The sequence below is a fragment of the Aulonocara sp. 'chitande type north' Nkhata Bay genome, linkage group LG13 (assembly GCF_057382095.1).
Source record: "Aulonocara sp. 'chitande type north' Nkhata Bay isolate Kocher_YH1m ecotype deep benthic linkage group LG13, A_spYH_male_GT1.1, whole genome shotgun sequence".
NCBI classification, from domain to species: Eukaryota; Metazoa; Chordata; class Actinopteri; order Cichliformes; family Cichlidae; genus Aulonocara; species Aulonocara sp. 'chitande type north' Nkhata Bay.
Genome location: NC_141356.1, coordinates 5,379,423 through 5,393,933, shown reverse-complemented (window position 1 = coordinate 5,393,933; position 14,511 = coordinate 5,379,423). Strand labels below are relative to the sequence as shown.

Below are 14,511 nucleotides of genomic sequence, written 5' to 3'. Positions count from 1 at the left end.
GAAGATTTAATTTGAAGTCATAAAAAACTGACAGCACCTAAAAACTGTCTGGTGACCCCCTGACAACCCATGTTGCCCACTCCTCAGTAAGGAAAAATCGCTATTGGCTGTCCTAAAAGTCGCTAAATGACATCATCCCTTAATTTGCATAATTGGTCATGCTTGTAGCCTAGCTATAGGAGAGAAAAATAACATCGTAAAAAAGGAAAAAAACACTCTAAATGCATTTAGAATGTACATATTAAATTCTTTAAGCAATTATTGTTAAAAGCGAGAAAGTAGTTTGGACGCATAGGTGTGAACATCTGCTCTGACAGCAGCTGCTTGCCATGGCTGGGGGCGACCGCTGCGTGAGGACTATCTGCCACCTGTGAGCGCTTTGACATGGGCGAGGTGCCCATGGCAGCACCCGCTGCTTGTTGAGTGTAAGAGCGATCCGTGCTTTCACGTCAAAAAGTCATCATAAACTTCCATTAACACCAGAAAAAGTCACCAGATTTGTCGCTAGTCGCTTTTTAGAAAAACAGTCGCTAAGGGGGTCTGAAAACTCAAAGTCGCTAAGTTGGCAACACTGCTGACAACCACTGGTTAGCGGTTGCTGGAGGTTGCAAAAAGCTATACAGTGTTTCACTGAAATCGTCCTTGCAGTTGCTTTGTCGTTAGCAGATTGCTGCAGTTGCCTGTAGTTTGCATGGAATAAGTGAATATAGTTGCAGACTGGTCTGCAAACATTTGGCAACTACTCGTGGTAATGAAACTGAGAAAAGTGCGATCCAAACTGGAGACGGAAAATGTTGAGTAAAAACTTTTCCGTCTTTTGAAACGTGTTGGTTTCAGCTGTAAATGTGAACATTCTCTGTTTCTGTGATGTCACTACTCGTGACACTATTGCTGGTTAGCAAATATTTGCAGACATGTTACAATCTTCAATGCAAACTACAATGGTTATCTGCTACCAACCACAGCAGTCACAGGACGGTTCTCGGTGCCTGACCCTCTTTGCGACAGACTACACACTCGATTATTGATTGTTTATTTCTTTATTTGTCTTTGTTAGCTTCATTTTGTTATTTTTGTTTGTATTTTGTTTACATGACTGCGGGTCTGTGGTTGTTTCACATGGGGGGAAAAACGAGGGAGTGTTTCTCAACTAGTTGGGGGTATAAAAGCTGTTCTTCTCACCCTACAGTACTGTATGTTTCTCTGTCTGTCCTCACACAGCTGGGCCCACACTGCTCTGGATGGATGAGGGGGTTGAGGGGCTGAGAGCGAGATGGGGTGGGGGGGTTGAGTTACATTCCTTCCATCGGGGCTGTGCGTCTGCCAACCAGGTCACTCCCAGTTCAGTCCCGGGAAATTGGGAGGGAAGAATTTCCTCTGTGCTGTCCATGCTGGACACGAGCACAGCCGCACAGAGGCCTGTATGCACTGGGGGCACGTGTGTGCATGCATGTGTAATGTTTGAAACTGAGCACCCGGTATAATATAACTTGCATGTTATTTTCTTACCACGCAGGACACATGCACACATATGTGGTGTGTAAGTGCGGACATGTTTGGAAAGTATCAGATTGTGTAGGCACGTGTGTACTCTCCTTCAACTATAGCGCCATATTTTTCACAATAAGTTCTGCGTTGATCGGCTTGATGACCTCCCACGACCTCCGTTTTGACACAAGCTCAAACAAGTTGTTGTATATTTATTGTTTTTTCCTACTAGGAATCCCTGCATCTCACCTCCTGTTCCCCACTTTCACACGATGCACAACAACACACAGATGAGAGATACTCCCAACAGATTCCAAGTCGTCTGGCACAAGCTGCAGCCCAATAATAGAAAGATGGAAAGATAAACTTACGGGAACAGAAAAGGGGATGAAGTTTATTCTTTGCTTGCTATTGGTTTGTGCTGCGTTAAGCCCGTGTTGTAACAGGCCAGCAGGGACAGCGGTGTTCAATATTGCATTTGCTGTGACATGAAAAAGGCATGAATCACGTTAACGTGCGCAAACAAAAAGCGACATGTTTGCAGATAAAACGCTACGCACAGGCCTCCAAAGTGTTCACAAGCCATTTCACACACATGCTCCCAGTTACACATCATCTGCAATTTGTCAAGACTGTCACCTTCTAGTGAATCATCCTCGCCTATTATTCCAATCCACTGCTTTTGTGGACTTTTCAGGATATCTGCAGTTTGGGTTTGAACTTAAGCTCAAGAATAATGAAGCTTTTTAAAAAAGAATTTTTAGCCCACCATCACAGTTTGAGACTGTATATAAAGGACGGACCTGAAAAGTAAAGCCAGGCTAGACGGGCCTTAAACCTGCATTCTTTTAATGGTCAGCAGGGGGCGACTTTTCTATAAATCTGTGCCGTAGTTATTACTTGATGTATGATCTCAGTAAATATTTTGCAAATAGTGTTATGGTCTCAATTGCCAGATTTCCAAACACAAAATGTCATTTGTGTGGTAAATTCTGCACTCATAGGAAAATGGCCAGTAAAGCAGCGAGTGACTGAAGCCGTTATGCTGAGTGACGTTGTGTCTCTGACGTGTTTCTCAGTCAGAGCCAAAGTCCACTCATTCAGTATTCTGCTTTGCTAAAACAGACTCCAAAGAATTGCCGTTTCAGTTTTTGTTGGGTTTTCTAAGCCTGTTTTTCAGACGACAAAACAGAAATACCAGATTGAATTAGAAAGGAAACCTTGACACCCTTGGAGTGCTCAGAGTAGAAAAGTGCTATGTAAGTATCACTTAGTTATTTCAGCTGCTGCCTGCAGAGTGCCCGGATAAACTCACTAGCTGTTTAACACTAAACATAAAGTAACAGATCCCAGAGGATGACAGTCAATATTAGACAACAACAAAATATCCAAGTGAACTGTACACAGAGAGAATATGTTGTGTCTGGAGCTTGTTCATTAAACCCCAGGTTACCACAAATGAAATTAACAATCAGCCAATGTTACATTAAAGCAAGGTAAGCTATTTAATAAAACAGTTAGTGGAAGATCAGCACAAAGCTGCACAAGAAATACATTTTTTCACAGGCAGTTCTTCTGAAGGAACTTTAGTGTCATCATCTGATTCTTTAAAGCAGTGCTTGTGTTCATGTAAGTGGTCGGTGTTATCATTGTTCACGTAAAACCTGCGTTAGCTGTTTCACATTTTTGGCCTCAGGATAAACAAGCCGTGAGCACAAAATTAACAGCTTTAACTGGATATGTGGAACCTGTCAGCAGAAGCTGGCTTATTTCCACATCCAGCCTTTGGTTCCACTTCTGGTTAAAAGTTATTTTTAGTGGCTTAAATGAAGTTTGCGAAGCTCCGCATCTGGGACGAAGAAGAAGACGTATGATAACTTCCCCCTTTCTCTGAAATATGGCTTGGAGTTTGTGATATGGATGCTCTGTGCATTAAACCTCCCAGGAGTTTATTTTTCTCCATTGTCTTTAAACAAAAAAAGAGAAGAAGAAGATGGATTTTAAGAACGTTTTCCACATTTCAAGGAATTATATTTATTAAGAAGATAAAAGGAAGTGCAACTGCAAGTAAAACACACAGACAGGCTCGGGGGGGTTTCTGGAGGGGTTTGTGGCTGGGTTGTCTGGAACAGGAAACGTGAGCTCTGAAGAGGCTTGGCACATGTGCATGCACAAATACACACACACACATAATGCAGGCAGGATGGAAGCTCTTCCTGGACACACAGGATTTGGCCCTGGCAGACGGCATGTCACAAGGAATCAAATTATATGTTAATACGCTGAGAACCCAGAACAAGGCGAGGGACTTTCTCAAGGAAAAGTTGGTTCAGACGATCATGCAGGCCTTGCTTATACAGTGAGCCATTCAATCACTCTACGTTGTCTGTTAGACTTTCCTGGCAGGGATCCTGGTCCCAGGCAGGACTACGATCTGCTGGATCACACACATGTAGAGTCCAGCATTTGAACTTTTGATTTATTGGTTCTTGGGAATTGCACGTATGGCTCAGGCCAAATGGCATCTTATAATATTACACAAGGAGAGGGCCTGCTTAGAATGTACTCCTAATGTAAACGTGTAGTCTAATAGGGCCTCTTGCATAAGCTACTTAACAGTGGATATGTATATACGGAGCACATGTACAAACAAATAGCATTGTTCAACAAATATAGCGCGTGATGAATGGCCGTCTCGCGCTGATAAAAAGCCAGCTGCTGCTCTCCAACTATGTGAGCTGTCTTCTTGCTGCCCTGTCATGACTCAGTGCTGAGTGGGACATTAGTGGGTCTCTTCCTGGTATCAGGGCCATTCCTCTACACTGGGCCTGGACTCAGTTTAGCATCATGGGAATTTCTGAGAGCAGCTGAGGGTCCCGGGAGGTTACGCTGGAGTTCAGCTGAGTTAATCCAGCTGACGGGGTGCTCTTTCAGTCGGGAGACAGTGAACCGAAGGCTGGAGGTGACCACGGAGGGGTTGGGTTTATGGAGGATCCCCAGTCCCCCACCCCCCTACAGGCACCACATAAATCCATATGAAAAAATGTTTATAATTCATGTTCAATCTTTGCCTCAACCTGACAGAACAGTGCCACCTGGTGGTCACATAGAGCAAAGAATATCCTCTTTAGCCCACATGTTCAAGTTTTTATTCCACATGTTCAACTTTCACTCAGTATATTTATTTCATATAGCTTTAACATTTTTTTTTACATATACACTTTTCTATATTTTCAGCTTTTATTAGATTTTTTTTGCATGTATTCAAGTTTTTATTCCACATGTTCATCTTTCATTCAACATATTTGAAGTTTGGATTTTACATTACTTCCCAGATTTGGATGTATATATTCATCTTTCACATATTTTCAGTTTTCTTCCCATAAGGGGAAGAAAACTGAAAATTTTTGTAATTTTTGTATATATACAGGGTTTTTTGTATATATTGATATTTCATTCCAAATATTAAACTTTCATTCTGTATATTAAAGGTTTTTAATTTTATATGTTCAACTTTTTTGCTAAAGACTTAATGTCTTGTCATGTAGTCAAGTTGTTATTCTAAATACTCAACTTTCATCCCATATATTCATGTTCTTTTGCATATGTTGGCAATTTTATCCATATATTCAAGTTTTTATTTTATATCCTCTCTACATGAGATACATTTCTTGCCGCTTTCTACTGAAATGTGCATTCTTTACATTCAACTTTCTTTGCATATATTCAAGTCTTTGCAATGGTGCACTGCAAAACTGTAGATGAGCATGAAGCTACTAGAACACAACCGTTGGTTTCTGTGCTGGACCAGCAGAAACATATGGTGCCTTTCACTCAACCGGCCCACCAACACAGGTGAAGGTAAAACAGATGGGTGGGACATGTGACTTTAAGTTTAGCTGCGTCTGTGTGAGGGGGGATCAGAAGTGAAGTGATGGCCCAGGTGAAGGTAGCGGGAGAGAGTGTGAGGATCCACCAGGACAGCACGGATCTTTACTCCGACATGACTACAGTCAGCTCCAGTGCAGGTGAGTCAAACAACATCCTAATGACCCCGTTCTTGTGTTCTTCCACAGCATCTACATTAAATTAGTTCTAATTTTATTGACACACGAGTCGCACATTGTATATTGTCAGCTTTGTTATAAAGAGTTAGCAAAACCACTTTATGTAAAGAAGTGGTGTTATGTTAATTCCCTTTATTATACTGTCATCCTGCTGATTTGGTTTACTTTGCAACCTTTGGATTACCTTCTTAGCTTTTAAGGCAGTATTTTCTATGTTTACCATTGATAGATTATTTAATCAGCTGCGATGCTTTGTTGTTCTCGTACTCTTTAATAAACAGAGTATAGTAGTGTTGGAAAGTGATGAACACACGATATAAAAGTTTAAAGCTTTAGAAAAATAAACTGTTATATAAAACCTCCCTACTTTCAGCTTCTCTGATTTTCACAGCGGGGCAGCTCCGCATGTTTGATTTGGCAGATTTTTTCCCCCCGCTGGTTGCCCTTCCTGACACAATCCCCCCCCCCCGCAAGTTACCAAGTTTGCTCATGTAATCATAATAATTGCCTCTGCCATTCGACATCCAGCTGTTTTATAATGTCATCTGAAACCAGCAGACCAAGTCGACTCATTTTAAGGAGATGAGTCCCTTTGCTGGTGATTGTGGTAATAATCTTGGACAAATCCTCCAGTTTCTGGTGTCTGTTTCTCACGAGCTTGTGTTTGCCAGCTAAAGCTCTCTGGCTCTCAGGTTGCCTGATGCCAGTGGGAACCAGAAAGTCGGGTAATCCCTCCTTTTTTTGAGACAGTCATTGGTGAATTGCTGCTTTTTCAGTTAAGGCCGCATTTCTTGTGTCATGTTGAGGAAGTGAAGAAATAAGACCTGGGAAATTTTTCCCTAAAAAACAAAAAAACAAAAAAAAAGGATCCACACAACCCCTTCCCCTTTTCTTTTCTCGCCCCTGAAAACAGATATAGGAGAGTCGGTGAGGAAGGGGACATTGTGCGAGACCTCTGTGGCTGTAGGATTCAATAGACGGAGCAGAGCATACCCCTCCCCAGCCAGAAGACGCCACCGCACCACCTTCAGCCACAAACAGCTGGAGCAGCTGGAAGTGGCGTTTGGACAAAATCAGTATCCTGACATCTACTACAGAGAGGAGCTGGCTCGAATCACTAAACTCAATGAGGCTCGCATACAGGTGGGATGGTCTTCATGTTAGAGCTCTCTGACAACTGTGGCTTTTTAGGAGTTGGGGTGTGCAACTCTAAAAAAAAGAAACAGGGCGGGGTGTTTTAGGCACAAATGCTCAAAACTGCTAATAAAACAGTTCAACAAAAGAGCTGGTCTACATCTGCAAGCCACTTTGCAACCCACCTCTAGTTCAGCTCTTTTTGTTCATTCTGTATCTCACTAAATCAGTAACAAATCACTGATACCTTTTGCTTTGGGAGGACCTGGGACAGTTACAAATATAAGGGACCCTGACCTCTGTGGCGTATCATTGTTGGATGAATGCTTCAGATTTTTGTCCCAAAGTTGTGTTGCAGGAATGCTGCGTGCAACAGTCTGATCAATGATCCTGATTTGGTTCAGTCTAATTCAGTGGTGGCCCTATTTGTTGCTGAACCCACCATGCTTTGTATGTAAAAGCCTCGACTAACCCATCCTTGTCTCAGCAGGTGTGGTTTCAGAACAGGAGAGCCAAACAGCGTAAGCAGGAGAGGGCCTCGCAGAAGGTTCTCCCAGTGGGAGTGATGCCAGGCCACAGGGCGCTTCTGGGAGGCGTGCACATCCAGCCGTCCGGCATGTCTCGGCAGTACTACCCCCAGCCCCTGCCCCACATCCCTCGCCTCTCTTCCATGTTGCCCTCAGGGGCATACACCCGCCACCCGGGGCCAGGTAGCCAGTGCCCATGTCCCGGCGCTTCCACTCAGCCAACCTCCCAGCGGCAGCATGATGACTGGTACGGCTCGCTGAGGAGCAACCTCACCTCGCCCATGTTCTCGCTCACCTCCATGCCTCCTCTGGATCCCACCTCTCACTGGAGCTAAGAAGCACCAGATGTTTCCACACAGAATACTAAGAAGCCTCTTTTTCATCTTCACAGTTACACACATCCTGTTTGCTCTCTCACTGCTGAATTTTCCAGCTAGTCTGTAAAATAAAATGTATCTTCTTAGCCACACCCGAGCTTCCCCAGTCCCTTGGCTGGAAACGACTGATGTCTACTGGATTTATAGAAATGCAATAAAAGGTTCTTTGAACATTAAGGATACTTTTTTTTTTACTTTGCAAAAAAAGGTTAGCTCAAGGAGCACACACTAGAATTTGTTTTTAATTTTATAAACCTTTCAGCTTCATGTCATGGCTTTCATAGTTCCCTAATACACCTACAGGTAACATTACTACAATCTAAAGTTGGGATGTTAAATGAACCGTAAATAGAAACAGAATGCAATGATTTTCAAATCCCTGTTTGAATTTGACAAATTCAGGTAATCTGGCTTCTTCCCACAGTTTAAATACACACAGTTAGTGGGGTTAGGTGATTCTAAATTACCCATAGGTGTAAATGGTTGTCTGTTTCTGTGTTAGCCTTGTGATAGACTTCTCTCCCTGTGACAGCTGGGATAAGTGGAAGAGGATGGATGGAGTTTAAAACTATGGTGAATGCAACAATGATGGTTCATGAGATTTGCAAATCACTGCATTCTGTTTTTCCATGTGTCCCTGTTGCAACACACATGAATACAATTCATTAGCAAGACTCTATAGAACTTGCCTGCATGCTTAGGTGCCAGTTCAGCCATTTGATTCATGTTACAGCAGCTCATGAGTGAATGAACATGGTGCAATAAAAGTACTTTTAGAAGTACATTTTTCCAAACACTTACATTTACCTCATTTTACTTAAGTAGAGTTAGTGGTTGCCACTTCAGCATGCAGTCAAGTTCTATACTCTTGCTAATGACTTACTAATTTTATTCAGGTGTTGCAACAGGGACACATGGAAAAGTTGCAGGACACCGGCCCTCGAGGACTGGAGTTTGAGACCCCTGTCTTAGTGAGAATATCTCATTGGCATAATGCTTTCCCTAGCCCAGGGGTGGGCAACTTCAGGCCTCGAGGGCCGGTGTCCTGCAGGTTTTAGATGTGTCCTTGATCCAACACAGCTGATTCAAATGGCTAAATTACCCCCATAACATGTCTTGTAGTTCTCCAGAGGCCTGGTCACAAACTAGTCATGTGTTTCAGGTGTGCTGACCCAGGGTGAGATCTAAAACCTGCAGGACACCGGCCCTCGAGGCCTGGAGTTGCCCACCCCTGCCCCAGCCGCTTACCCCAACCATCAAAAATGAATGCCTAACCCTAACCCTCAGCCTAAACCTAACCATAACCTAACTTTAACACTAAAACCACATTTTGAGCCTGAAAAATGTTTTCAAACTCATGTGGATGGGCACTTTGTCCCCATAAGTGACTGTTGGTCCCAACAAGTATAGTAGCATGCCAATTTTCTGTCCTCACAAAGATGTCTAAACATGTGTGTGTGTACACACACACAGACACGCACGCACAAATCCTTAATAGCCTCGCTGCCCCTGCAGCTTTGACATGAAATGTAATATTTATTTAGGATATGAAGACGTACTTGTTGTCCCCTTAAAGGAGGTGGAGTTCCCGCAGTATGTCTATATAAATAGTTTTATGTCCTGATATAATTATAATTATGTCCTACATAGAAACTGTGGACATACCTTCTGGATCTGATAATTGAAGCCAATGCACAACACTTTCAAGCTGCATTCTTTCTAGTGGTCAGCAGAGGGCGATCCTTCTATCGTATCTTCTTTTTCCAAACGTGACCAACAACAAATAACACAGACAGCACTACATGAAAAAGGTGTGCAGAATACAGTCTTCTTTTAATATTTCACATTACAGAGACAACACAGTCGCATCTGTTATGCTTTTTAAATATTTGCACTCAGAAAAACCTGAGTTGACTGAAGAGTTAATACTAGATGGCAAAAATATAGAGAAGTCATCAACGTGTGGCAAAAAAATAAAACTACTTCAGAAGAAATCACAGATGAATTGAACAGACCTAACCTGACATATTATACTCACGTCTGTTTTAAAGGCAGCTAAAGTCTGAAGCAAATGTGTTGTGTTCAAGTCCTTTCCTGAAGGCCCGTAAAACAGAGTCCGCTTTAAAAACTAACGGCAGTGTGCGTTTAGTCTAGCTTATCCAGTGATGAAGAATCTGCAACACGCCACTGCTTTACATTCACTCTGCGAGGACAGGTGTGCGTCGAGCTCCTGCTGACTCTGCGATTATCACGCCGGCTCATTTTTTTTTGTCGTTTTAATCGGGAAGGTGTCACAACTGAAACACAGACAGTATTTCTGCTACTGTAACCTGCAGCCTCGGGCTTCACATCAAACATACGGACTGTGATCAAGTCAAGGTCACTTTCTGTTGTCATGGGAACCATCCTCACACAAACAGCAAATTAAACAGATTGACAGGAGGAACCATTTGGCCCGCTGTGTTCAGCATGAGTGTGCTTGTAAATGAGTGTGTCCGTCTGAAGCAGAACTACTTCACATAAAGGGGACCCATCATGTCATATAAATACACTTTTACAGTGTTGGATGTTCTTGGCTGTATATTAAAGTAAAGCTCAGGTTTCAGATTGATCTAAACGCTCCACTTACCTTTTTTTATTTTCAGTATGATGTCGATGAGAACAGATATCCTTAATGTGGTTGTGCAGTGGCCAATCAAAGATCAATAAGGCATATTCTGAACTCTGAATAACACAAAGCTACTCTCGAAAGTCCCAGAATAAAAATATAGAACTGGAAATGAGTAGAACAGGTCCCCTTTAATGTGAGGACACTATCTACAGACTGTTGTGCTGCCAGAGAGAATCAAAGTGTAGCACCACTAAAAGAAAACACTCTACCCAAGCTTTTGTACATGTCAAGGATCAGTTCACCCAAAATCAAAGGCAGCTTTGCTTAGAATACAGTATTTAGAATATAGTGAAGTCCAAGCTTCACTGTGGAAACCGGAAGTTACAGGCGGTTAACCAGGCCTCAGTTAACCACCTGCTTGTTGTACCTTAATCACTTCCTGTTCCTTTGTTTTTTTAATCCACACACTCAGAGTACTGCTCCTCCAGTCGTTCAGGGCTTGTGTGTGAATGAGGCCGCCTTAAAACTCCCCACCTGCACATATGCAGCTCCAACAAACAGGGGATTCAGATCTGAAAGTATACTGCTAAGGATTAACTAGAAAAATACCAATTTAGGTGAACTGGCCCTTTGAAATGGCATCTACACACACACACACACACACAAAAGGTCCTAATGAAGTGGAAGACTCCACCAGACTGAAACAAAGGGCATCCTGTGTTCCACCCTTTTTGTCATTTATCAGATTACTGCTGATTCAGCTTGGAAAAATCATCCGTCAGAAGTTTCACGAACGATCGATACTCCTGACCGATAATCTGTAAGAAAGAAATCAAAGACGGTCCTCTAAAAAGTTGTGCGGCTTCTCAGTTTTGGCTGCAGGTACGCTCACCCTCCAGCCTCTCTGCTGATTCCTCGCTGTCTTCGTGGACGGGAAGCAACAGAAAGACGCTCTACTCCAGCGATTTGGCGAACTCTGCGTAATCTATGTAGCCGTCATTGTTTTTGTCATCGTCCTTCAGAACGTCATCGATGAGAGCAATGAGTTCCTCCTCTTTCATTGGCTGGCTGCTCTCTCCTCTCTCCTAAACAGAGACGAGCAGAGCAGCGAAAACGATTGGACCTTTCTGTGCGCAGGAATCGTGAGGCGAAAAATGTGTCACAACAATATTTTTAATCACAGCCACAGAAATAAAGGAGCAGAAAACGTGTCAGCTAACAAAACTGTTTTTTAATCGCTTTGGTGTCACGTTGCATGAATTCTTTGTTTCCTAAGGGGTGATGGATCCGCATTGTCACCGATTTTGTCCCACACACACTTCCTGACACCTTCCTGAACATTTAAAAAGTTAGCGGGATAACAAAGATGAGGCTCAAAACCTACCAGCTAATTAAAGCTAGTAACGGGCTTAATGGGAGACAGTGTCAATAAAAGATTCAGAGAAGTCTCGGTGCACAAGGGACAAGGCCGAAAATCTGTACTGATTAGCTGTGACCTTTGTGTGTATTGCAACTTGGTGGCAAGTTGTGCCTTTGGTGAGAATACCTTATTTGTGCAAGACAATTCCTAACACACTGTGCAAATATTCCAACAGCATGACTCCCATATAAAGAAGTCCTGGAGCTTAAAGACCGCCTGCAGTACTGACCTGTCACCCACTGAAACATCTGGTGCGTTATGAAACAAATTTTAAAAATATTATGATGAGAAGAGACCCTGAACTGCAGACATGCTGATATTCTATATAAAAGAAAAAAAACACTAGAGCAAAGCTAACATTTACAGAGTGCTGCTAAAAGATAGGTAAACATGCCCCTGTCCCAACTTTCTGAAACACAAAGCATTTAAATGTCTCAGTCCCATCCCACAATAAGAAGGGTATGAGGAAGTGGGAAAGTAACCGTTATGTATCCTTTTAATGCCAACTATGACAAAAAAAACGTGCTCACACATGAATTCTCACCTCTCTGTGTACATGTGAGATTGCTGTTGCAAGCTCCAGCCCGTCCAGCAGGTTGTTCCCATCGTAATCGTGCATTTTGAAATAGTGCAGCTGGAGCTCCTGGGGCGTCATGTCTTTCTCTGGTTTGTCTATGACGCCCTCTAAATGCTCCATGATGTGGCTGCCACCAGAGGAACAACAAACAAACACAGCTACTGATTAGACAGAACCCAAAGTTCACCTCGTCCTGAGTCGTGCACGGCCATGCCACTCACTCTTTGTCTTGAACCATGTTTCTATCCAGGCGATGTTGGCTGGCTGCACTTTCTACGATCTGCTGCTGATGGTGGTGGTCTGGGTTCATCTGAGCGTGAGCGCACAGAAAACAGCAGGACAAAAAGAGGAGCATACCCCCCCACTGCACACTACACCTGCTGCTCCTCATTCTGCTGCGGAAAGGCAAAGACTGAGAGTCAGCAAGTTCAGGAACACAGCTCCTGAATATCTATGTTGGACATCACCTTCTTACTACTCAAATGTCCTCAGTTTAGCACCTCACTTACATCCAGCAACACATTTGAATGTCCTTCTTACCGATTAACATGTTTCTCCTGATCAAACTACATTCACACCTGTTTTATAAGTTTGATATCTGGCTCTATAAGACAACAGCAAGGTGCTACAAATAAGCACCATGTGTTTATGGCCCATTTTAACAAAAAACACCACAGACACACACAGTGCATGGACCGCACTAATAGGGATGTTTCTGCAGTAAACTGTGAGATTACACTGCTATGCTAACTCAGTTAAACAGCCACATTAAAAGAGGGATGTATGACCGTTAGCTTGAGAGCCATTATAAGATAAATACAGCAACAAGCTGCATCTCAGGGCTACGCTGAAATAACATAATTTCATGGGTCATGACTTGGTGTAACTGGTAAAGAAATAAAAAAGATGTATATGTACTTACGTTTAAATAATTTCTATCTTCACCTGTATCCGCGAACAGTTGTGCGTAGTTTGCTGCTTTAATGATCAATCCGAGCTTTCTCGGACTGAGCGGCTTTCCGTAGCTTCACTTTGACACGACAGCTCATTGTGATTGGCTGCAGCTATCCGAGAGCGCTCAACTGGGGCAAGATGATTCCCTCCACGTTATTCTGAATTCTTCGTCTTTCTCTGTCTAAAGCTAAAATTAGTTTTATTATTTTGTTGTGGGTTACAGTAAGATTCGTGTACAATTGCTATACATTAATAAGCTCAAACTAAACCTTGTAGAATATTCCGTATAGAATAATTTTATATATTTCTAGTGCTTTCCGTTTTCACGAACTAGCGTTTTGATCATTTGACAGAATTTACGAATTCATGCGACAGACATGCTGTTGAATCACCTTTAGCGGTAATAACTTGAAGGTTTTTTGTAAACTTTTAGTTTTTGTATGACTTTACAAGCCTCTCTCGTCATCGTGGAGGAATTTTGGCCCCAAAAAGTTGATTCTGTTCATCTGGACGTAGCGTTTTCAGTGGGAGATACGTTTCGTCACTCATCCAAGTGACTTCTTCAGTCTCAGCTGACTGCAGGTTTCCCCAATCTTATATTTGCACAATGACTAAAACCAGACCACTGAATGAACGAAGAGCTGTGAGGTCAGTTCCAACCTTTTGGGATTTACCTGGATGATTGAACATGCATCAAGAATTTGGTTCATTGGTCTTTGGTTGCATTCGTTTATGCACAGCTCTCCCAAGGTCCCAGCACAGCCTTTCAATTAAGTTTCAATCTGGACTTTGATCCAAACCGTCACCACTGTGCATGACACTATGAGGTGTTTGTGCTCTTATCCTGTGTTTGCTTTTGGCCAAACATCTCCAGTTTAGTCTTGAATCTCTTTAGTTCCTCAGAATCAGTAAGAATGTACTCCCCCCCCCACAAGACTGTATGTGTCAGTGTTGTCTTCCCTAATAAAACATTAAACGATAGATGGATTTAAAAGAAAAATCTCAGTAAAGATTTCCTGTCACAGAGGCAGGCATATTTTCTCTAATGTTGGGTGTTTTTCACATCTCAAATATGAATATGCTTAATGACAAGTTTATGGAACCAGTGAATCTTTTGAGGCCAACCTAATTATTCCCATCCCACACAGCATTTGTGATCTCAGCCAATAGCAGCACAGCGTCAATTCCTCTCCTGTTGTGCTATGAGCATGCAGGGGTCACCACGGGAAAAAGATCCACATTGTTTCACTTCCTGACACAACCTTTGCCAGCTAAGGACTGGTGTTGTGCCAAGAAAAAAGTGATTTCCAGTATTTAAACTCTTATAAATGACCGATAACCTGTCAAATAGGGTTA

The 14,511-nt window shown here is 42.6% G+C and overlaps 2 protein-coding genes across 2 annotated transcripts; one reads left to right on the top strand and one right to left on the bottom strand.

Moving 5' to 3' along the window:
• Positions 1-4,958: 4,958 nt before the first annotated feature.
• prop1 (PROP paired-like homeobox 1) lies at positions 4,959-7,740 on the top strand. The gene is made up of 3 exons (XM_086258002.1): positions 4,959-5,516; positions 6,469-6,698; positions 7,180-7,740. The coding sequence occupies exons 1-3, from the start codon at positions 5,423-5,425 to the stop codon at positions 7,549-7,551; spliced, it is 696 nt and encodes a 231-aa protein (XP_086114128.1). The 5' UTR covers positions 4,959-5,422; the 3' UTR covers positions 7,552-7,740.
• A 1,667-nt stretch (positions 7,741-9,407) lies between these two features.
• mcfd2 (multiple coagulation factor deficiency 2, ER cargo receptor complex subunit) lies at positions 9,408-13,221 on the bottom strand. Its single transcript, XM_086258366.1, has 4 exons — positions 13,124-13,221; positions 12,423-12,596; positions 12,169-12,328; positions 9,408-11,289 (listed from the first exon to the last, which is right to left on the bottom strand). The coding sequence occupies exons 2-4, from the start codon at positions 12,590-12,592 to the stop codon at positions 11,158-11,160; spliced, it is 462 nt and encodes a 153-aa protein (XP_086114492.1). The 5' UTR covers positions 12,593-12,596; positions 13,124-13,221; the 3' UTR covers positions 9,408-11,157.
• Positions 13,222-14,511: the final 1,290 nt, after the last annotated feature.